The sequence below is a fragment of the Leguminivora glycinivorella genome, chromosome Z, assembly GCF_023078275.1.
Source record: "Leguminivora glycinivorella isolate SPB_JAAS2020 chromosome Z, LegGlyc_1.1, whole genome shotgun sequence".
Taxonomy (NCBI): domain Eukaryota; kingdom Metazoa; phylum Arthropoda; class Insecta; order Lepidoptera; family Tortricidae; genus Leguminivora; species Leguminivora glycinivorella.
In genome coordinates, this window is record NC_062998.1 from 30126358 (window position 1) to 30135415 (window position 9058).

Sequence of the window (9058 nt, forward strand, 5' to 3'; positions counted from 1 at the left end):
ACCCGCTGCATGTTGGGATGCAATAAATGAAATTAAACTTTTTAAATAAACAGACAAAGCTTCAAAGTCCCGACAGTAGAACGAGTTTTTATGACAGATGTTTTTTTTTAAATAGTGATGTCCGCCACACCTGTAGATGTCACTTGTAATCGAAATTTACCGTGGTCCATTACAATTGTAAACTTTTGTGTGTATTTATAAAACACCTGTAATCGTGCACAGTGCATTACAGGTACCTGTAGCCTGTACACTTGTAACCTGTAACTTGTAACTTTATAAAATACGGCCCTGGTGGGAGACTTCAGGGGATAGGGATGCGTGGAGGAATTTGAGGGAGGCCTTTGCCCAACAGTGGGACAATACGGGCTCTTAATAATAATAATGAATTTTAAAACTGTCTGTTGCCGGCCTTAAAAAAATCTAAATGTATCGGGTCATTAGCGCATTCGATCTGATTTTATAAGATTGCAACGTCGCTCGGTGTTCCTCCAGTTTTATAAATTAGCTGGCAACATTATCATAAAATCCGCGCGTATCCCGCGCCCGAACCGCATATAAAACCGAAGAAATTTAAAAAAAGACGTTTGACAACTTTGACGTTTGTTGTGGCTTTCTCAACTGCTGTTATTACACACAATTTCGCGCCATTTCGATGACAACGACTTTTCATTGCAGTTTGGATTTTTAGAAATAATGCACGTACGCGTCAGAATATTTGGTAAACCCGACACCGTGGTCGCGGTTAACTCTAAGCTAACTAAAATAGAACAATTTCGACATATCATAAATGAAACGTTCAACATAGACCCAAAATCGCAACGGCTGTTATACGGCGGCAAATTGGTATGTATTCCTTGAATATTCGTCTTAGTTCAGTTTTTTTACAATAATAACATAACTTAATATGATATTCATGAATTTGTGGGTTTGATCTTAAATATCATATCTTTCGTCTTCGTGGTAACCCATTGTAGTTTGAATCTTTACTGTAGCCTAGCAGAAGTAGAACGTTGATGTAGTTATTGATCTGCAATAGCGAAATTGATCACTAAAATGTCACAAAGTATCCGTGCCTATAGGCCTCTCACACTCAGCAGCTTTGTCTAATCCCACAACATTGTCTAGTCCAAGGTTTCACTTTGTTACACACCTTATGAACCTTTTCCTCCTTATTCTTTCTTCTATTTCAACTTTGAAAATGATGCTGATACGCAATAATGTGTCATCCCACATGCATTTTGCAATAAGAAGTCAACTCAAAAATTTGACGATTAGAGTTGACATTTTATTGCAAAATTATTGTGTATCAGCATCCAGTCTGTTGTACTTTGTGTTTGGAATTTAAGCATATGTTGCTTTGTATCCATGGGCCAGCTTTGCACCCTCATTACCATACATCGGGGTTTTGGGAGCGGGAATGATTCACACTAGCCCAAAAATGGTGAAAACGATAAAAGATAAACATTACTTTAACATTTCTAGGTATATTTGGAGCCAGTTACATAGTTAAATATATATTTCAGTTATTCAAATGACTATAAACAGTTACAAATACACGAATTTATTCCCGCTCCCAAAACCCCGATGTATGCTCATTACCTTCAGCACAATAATGTATTTAAATTAAGGAGAATCTTGTTGTGCCATCCCAAACCCCTGCCACCCGCATCTTCCAGATTCCAGGGCAAATACTCCCCTGTATGATGTCTAAAACTATTTCATGCTCTGGGAGCCCTGTTACTTTAAAAGGCTAGCACTTTTTCCACTGATGTTTTGTCTGTGCGTCTAGTTGCCCTCGTTAGTAGCGTTATACTTGATCAAAATTGGCAGTGATTAAAAAAATTATACTTTTATAAAACTAAGTTCCCCATGGGGTTTGTCTGTATGTTCTCAATAAATTCAAAAACTACTGAAATGATTTTCATGTCAGTCCTTGTCTTTCCTATCTTTAGAGTAGAAGCTAGAACAAGCGATCGGCTCCTTAGTCCATAGATCTGAAGCAATGCACTGACATGAATTGTGCTTTTCATGTACTTATTAGTCAATACAGTATTATTAGCCAATAACACTAAAATTATTCAATTCTTATGCAATTCCTTTTACATTTCAACTTAAGGTATTAACTGTAAAACTAGACATGACTGCTAGAAACACTTTAAACCTTTAAATAAGTCTTATATTATAATAGTCTTATATTTCCTACACAAATTGACTAATCCTTACATTAAAGCTTAAGAAGGCTTGTTCATGGGTACCCAGAAAATTATATTATATAGGTAATACATGTATAAATTTAATACTTAAATACAAAGACAACAATAAACAAATGTCAAGTCATTATACAAAAAATGTCCCCTAACCTTAGTTCTACACCTCTAAATGTTACATCTTAAAACTGTATTATTAACTACTAGCTTCTGCCCGCGGCTTCGCTCACGTTAAATTCTAAAATTGCGGAATTACCATACAAACTCCCACCCCCCATTTTAGGGAAGTGGGGTGTTAGAAAGAGACAAAAAGTAGCCTATGCCACTGCACAAAGTAGTATCCCTTCAACTATACCGACTTAACAAAATCACGTCAATTCGTCGCTCCGTTTGCCGACGGGCAAACAAACAGACACACACACTTTCCCATTTATAATATTAGTATGGATAAAGACTAAAGAAGACATACTTCTCTGTTTTTTACTTATAAGATTTATTAGTTTGTAATTTACACTCCCCTATTTTTCTTATGGTACAATGTGTGTTACTGTAGATGTAATTTTTCCTTCACACACAGCCCAGTGTACATTACAGTTTCTATTATGAATTTTGAAATGATGCACAGCCTGACTGCTTGTTGCCATTGTTACATTCTGACTTTGCACATTATGTTGAAATGTATTATTGATTGAATTTGCGCCATTATTTCTGTTAATAAAAAAACAAAGTATTTTCTTTTCATTGGATCCAGTCAAATGTTTATAAATATGGCCCTGGCGAAATGTCAAGATAGTTTAGCAAGAACATCATTTATGATAAGGAACTCGATTCCAAACCCCGCAAACGTAGCAATAAAATGTAGCAAGTTTCTAGAGCAGCATATTTGCTACAAATTCGGCTGAGTAAACTGCACCTGCAAATGAAATTAAAAAGTACATATTAAAGTTAATCTAATATTACAGCTGGATGATGGATACACATTCCATGATTACAACATTAAACTTAATGATGTCATACAACTCATGGTGTGCTCACAACCGGAGGCAGCTGCCGAGGTGAAACAAGAGGCTGAAACCAAAACTGAACCTAAAGATGAGATCAAGACCAAAGAGATAAATTATATAGGTATGTATTGTATAGTCAACCAATTAGAATCCTAGGCCACTCTAGAACCCTGTCGTATTGACACCATGCTTTATTTGCTATAGCAGTCACTTTGACTTTTACTGTGAAAGGGTTCTACAGTGGCCTAGGATTCAGATTGGCTGACGTACTAGAGTTTGAAATACAATCTACTTTAATAACTCCAACTCCCATGTACTTCCTCATCCAAAACTGTATGCCCTTGAACCAATTATGGTCAGGTAGTGATATAGAAAGAGGTAGGTGAAGGTGTCACTAACATTTGAAAGAAATTATTATAAGTTTCAATGCATTTGTTTATTTGAAATACCTCTGCAGTATTTGACTGTTATTAAGGCAAACTACAGTAGCAATAATAACCTAAAGATTTTAAAGAAATATACAAACAGAACATTCCGACTATAAAATAATCTTCAAGCTAACCTGGTAATTCACAAGTACACAGTAAGCGCCGAGAAATGAAGTTTCCTTTTTTGTTTTAAGATGCTGAAAGCATAATTTATCAAATTGGAGATTTAATTGACATGAAGGATCGGGAACAAGGTGCCTGGTTTGAAGGTAAAGTAGTGAGGATAGTACAGGATCCTGACGCACCCGCGCCGGCGCCAGCCAATGGCAATACTACAATCACTAACACTGCGGAGGAGGAAAGTGATTTGGAAAATAATCCACCTAGTGACTCAGAAAACACGCCTCCGAGTGATGCCGCTAATAATAACTTGGCAAAACCGAAGAAGAAAGGTATTGCTGATTATTTCACAAAAACGCCAAAGAAGAAAGCTAGTGAGAAAGTAGCTAAGCCTAAAAGTCCAAGGGATCAACCCACCGGTGGACATTTGTTGTACAAAGTCCAGCTTGACGACGAGTAAGTAACCCTCAAAGCGTAAATAACATTTTTTTCGAAATTACTTTAGCAGGAATAGTGGTAGTGTAATAAATAAACATGTATGTCTTGTCTTATATTTAGTGGTAAGAACTTTAGTTCTGTATATTTTTATATACTAGCAAAAAGGAGTAAATACTTATTTATTACTAGTACGTACAGGAATAGTTGTTTTTAATAATAAGAAATTTAATGTTTTTGATAACCTATAACAGTTTTTTTAGGGTTCCGTAGTCAACTAGGAACCCTTATAGTTTCGCCATGTCTGTCTGTCCGTCCGTCCGTCCGTCCGTCCGTCCGTCCGTCCGTCCGCGGATAATCTCAGTAACCGTTAGCACTAGAAAGCTGAAATTTGGTACCAATATGTATATCAATCACGCCAACAAAGTGCAAAAATAAAAAATGGAAAAAAATGTTTTATTAGGGTACCCCCCCTACATGTGAAGTGGGGGCTGATATTTTTTTTCCTTCCAACCCCAACGTGTGATATATTGTTGGATAGGTATTTAAAAATGAATAAGGGTTTACTAAGATCGTTTTTTGATAATATTAATATTTTCGGAAATAATCGCTCCTAAAGGAAAAAAAAGTGCGTCCCCCCCCTCTAACTTTTGAACCATATGTTTAAAAAATATGACAAAAATCACAAAAGTAGAACTTTATAAAGACTTTCTAGGAAAATTGTTTTGAACTTGATAGGTTCAGTAGTTTTTGAGAAAAATACGGAAAACTACGGAACCCTACACTGAGCGTGGCCCGACACGCTCTTGGCCGGTTTTTTAACGAAGAACTGCTATAAAATAGGAAGTTCATAAAAATTAATGTTTTATTACAGTGACTCTGACACATTCCACTACTGTAAGTTAAAGGAGATAAGACCAAGAGCCAGAACACCCATAGAAATTAAAGACCTAAAAGTAGGACAAACAGTTATGATCAACCATAACACAGAGAGCCCACTAGAAAAAGGATATTGGTATGTTATAAATTTAATAAATATTTACTATAAATTCCATGTACTTAACTGTAATGTAAGCGATTTCATTGCATCTTTATTCGTGTTACCCCCTTATCTATACATATAATATAAGTGTTACCCCCTTATTCATAAAGGTTCCCTAAGTTATCAAGCCGATAAAGTTCGTTTGTCCCTTTCCGACGTATTGGTGTTATAGAAAGGGACAAACGAACTTTATCGGCTTGACAACTTTAGTGAACGTTTATGATTTTTATGAATAAGGGGGTTAAAATTTATCTCTTGAAAAGCTTTCTTTGAATCCTTAAACATGGTACATATTTGAATTCGCGCCATTAATAAAGAAACATGCAAATAATTAACCAGTTACATAACTCTTTTACACGGAATTACCCATACATATGCAATTTTTGTACTTATTCCATTTATAAGATGTTTTATTATTAAAGGCAACTGGTTTTTACAGGTATGACTTTAAAGTAGAAGAGATAAAGAAACTGCGTCTTACTCATGAGCTCATTGGCACTCTGTACCTGGGCCCCGAGGCGGTGCCACAGAATGACACTAGGGCCCGGGTGCACGACAAGATCTTTGCCATCGAGGACATGGTGCCCCTCGCTGAGAGAACTGAAGAGTACAAAGAGATGATGATCACTCAACCTGAAAAACGTGTGTAGTATAAAATATATCAATTACTATGTCTTGAAGCATGTTAGTTAAACAGTATGGAATTAGGACAGTATAATTATTGTGTTATTAATTGTTAATGTGTTTCTTATTCTACTTTTTTCAGGTTCCATGCCTCTGAACTGCTTGACGTGCCGTGATAATGAAAACGCGCGATGCAAGGATTGCGGATGTTTCCTGTGTGCAGGAAAAGAATTTCCTGATAAAGTAAGTTCTTATCACAATTTAGGTGTCTCATGCCTCATGGTAGTGAATAATAATGAGTAAAAATCGTAAAACTTCACATCCGTGTGTTATGAAATAGGCCTTAGACTCAATGAAAGTATGAAGATCATGTGTCATTCACAGGGAGATATTATCTTTGTATCTCATAGTTGTGTTGGAAGCATCCATAGATGCTCACCTGTCACAGTTGTCCTAGGCTCCAAGCTGTATAATAACTACTAGCCACCTTTCTCAGCACCATTCAAACCAACTGCTGTCCATAAAGTTTTGGTGTTCTAGCCCTGGCATACTAGGCCTTAGAGAAAATACGCTACTGGCATTTTTATTTCGGTATGTGTTCTTCACTGCAATGGCATTATACTGGTTGCATTACAGATAGTGCTATGCGACGAGTGCAACAAGGGTTTCCACATGATCTGCCTGGACCCGCCGCTGACGGAGCTGCCGGAGGACGACTGGTACTGCCCGGGCTGCAAGCGCGACTCCAACGCCGTGGTGGCGCCCGGCGCGGGCAAGCAGCGCAAGAAGGCGCCCGCTGCCACCACCACCAGGGACTGGGGCCGCGGCATGGCCTGCGTCGGTATGTAGGGGCTTAGTTCAAAAATTAGTAAGGGCCAGTTGCACCAAGCTTCAGAGACTGGTCGACCTCCCTCGGCGGTTAAATATGAGACTTGCCATACAATACAATTATGTGAACACTTTAACAGTAGTAGACGTGTGCGCCGATCAAAAAATGATCGGCGGCGGCGGCGTATTTTCGGCGTGAATTCGGCGTGACCTTGATTTCATGTTTCTCATATAAAAATCATTTATTTGTTTTTATTCTTGAAAATTTGATCAATACAGGTGTACTAAGTACGTATACTTTTATATAAAATATGAGTTAAATAACACATAAGTGAACACGGGATAGAAAAAAACACTTTCGAGTATACCCAAATAGTTACCCTTTGCTGGCACAAATCCTTTTTGGAATTTTTGGATCAATGTTGGCTTCCGTCAAAGAATGCCTTCTCTAAGTGATCATGAATCTACAACTATCTCTTTCTTTATAATGAGCAAAATAAAATTAAGGAGGAAAAATCACTACCATGGGTGGAATTTCCAATATGTCTTGGAATTCCAGTAACTATTTAAGACGTAATATTTTCACGGTAGTAGTCGCTAGGAGTACCATTGATCTATATAGTGTATCTATGACTGGGGATGAGCTTTTGGTAGCTGTTGGTAGAGCCCTGGAGTATCAATCCAGTAGCCGTGAGTTCAAGTCCCACCCATGGTAGTGATTTTTCCCCCTGAAATTCATTTTCAGTTTATAATATTTTAGTAATATCAAACAGATTTCGTAAGCAATTTGGGAGAAAATTTAACATTCACTAAAGAAAATTGCAGTAAAGGACCAACTTTCGTGATGGATCACGCGAAACCTATAAGTGCTAGAACCAAAGTGTCAATGAACGATTTGTAGTAAATTTATCAAGGATTACTTTTTCCCTACACGCTTTTTCTGTATCTACAACGGTTTTGTCAGAAATCGCGAAAAACCGCATTTTCGGCTATTTAAGGACTATTAGTGATGAAATTAAGGAAGAACTTTGTGCCAAACGAGATCATCGGCTATAGCTGTATCAAACTCATTTGGAAATGCTTTTTGCTTATTTGGCCACCCTTTGACTTGCCCGCCGGTGCTCAAAGATGTGCCATGTAAACTAATAAAATAGAAATCGTATTCTTGGCTACTTTCTTTTCAATTCGTAGTCTTTTTGGTACAGTACAGAAGGAGTAGTATAAAACGGATTTGAATTGATGAATGCCAACCTTCCGAGCAGGCCAAGGTGCAAGACGTGGGTTCGTCATAAAAACAAACTAAAATGGAGTTGGGAGTGGGGCCCATGTTGCTAGGCAAAGCGATGGCAGGTGGACTAATATTTTAACAGAATGGTGTCGGCTTACAAATGTAAGAAGCGCTTGACATCCGTTGGCTCGCTGGGTGGACGACATCCGTAAAATTGCGGGTCATAATTGGATAAGGGTAGCTCAGGATCGGGACAAGTAGCGTACTAGATAAGAGGCCTATGCTCAGCAGTAAGTGAAAAAAGGCTGATATGATTATGATGATGATAACGGACTTGTTTGTTGATCGGGTCACGCCAAAGCTGAGTTTTATGAGGTTGGGTCTACGCCATAAGGGTAAGAAAGCTGAATTTACATCGGTGACCTCTCAAAAGCATACAACTTCAGCAAAATTCAAATGATACCGTCGTTATCTGTGTTGAGGAAAAAAAGAGCTTTACACGCTGAACTATGCTGGAAACGAACGTCCGGCATATGTTGCTGTTGTTGTTGTTGTATGTCCTAAGGCACCCCTTAGGTGCATAGGGCCTCCACAAGATCCTTCCACGCCTTTCTATCTTGAGCCACCGCCTTGGCCTCGTTCCAGCTCAGTCCATATTCCCTCAGCTCGTTCTCAACGCTCCGCCTCCAGGTGTGTACGGGGCGTTTGCGGGCCCTCTTTCCTCCTTGAGGCCGCCACTCAAACGCGATACTGGCGCTGTTGGTAGCTCCTCTTCGAAGGGAATGACAGATCCATCTCCATTTCCGCAGAGCCACTTCCTGGGCGATCGGAGGTTGTCGGCACATACTCCACAGATCCTCATTTTGAGTTGAACGCAGACAGTTTATTAGAAAATGCGGTTCTGGTTTTTGCGTCTGGGAACCATTGAATAATTTTCCATGTGCATTTAATATGATACGTGCAGGACATGTTTGCACCTGATCGGTGGGCTAAAGTAGCAACTGAATGGTTACCGCAGCTTCGCCGGGGTAAAAGCAGACCAAAGATAGATATATCACTCGGACGGCGGGAGCAGGCCTCAAACCGTGATGAGTGGACGAAGGATAGAGGAGGCATTAACCCAGCAGTGGGACACATATTAG

At 38.7% G+C, this 9058-nt stretch overlaps 1 protein-coding gene across 1 annotated transcript in view; it reads left to right on the top strand.

Annotated features, from left to right (window-relative positions):
* The first annotated feature begins 663 nt into the window (after nucleotides 1–663).
* LOC125241547 (E3 ubiquitin-protein ligase UHRF1-like) overlaps nucleotides 664–9058 on the top strand; it is a 26251-nt gene continuing 17856 nt past the window's right edge. Inside the window, exons 1-7 of the mRNA XM_048150078.1 lie at nucleotides 664–843; nucleotides 3170–3332; nucleotides 3834–4215; nucleotides 5069–5209; nucleotides 5676–5878; nucleotides 6003–6103; nucleotides 6497–6701. Of these exons, the coding sequence (XP_048006035.1) occupies nucleotides 694–843; nucleotides 3170–3332; nucleotides 3834–4215; nucleotides 5069–5209; nucleotides 5676–5878; nucleotides 6003–6103; nucleotides 6497–6701 (1345 nt within the window). The 5' untranslated portion in view covers nucleotides 664–693. The remainder of the gene's footprint in view (nucleotides 844–3169; nucleotides 3333–3833; nucleotides 4216–5068; nucleotides 5210–5675; nucleotides 5879–6002; nucleotides 6104–6496; nucleotides 6702–9058) is intronic.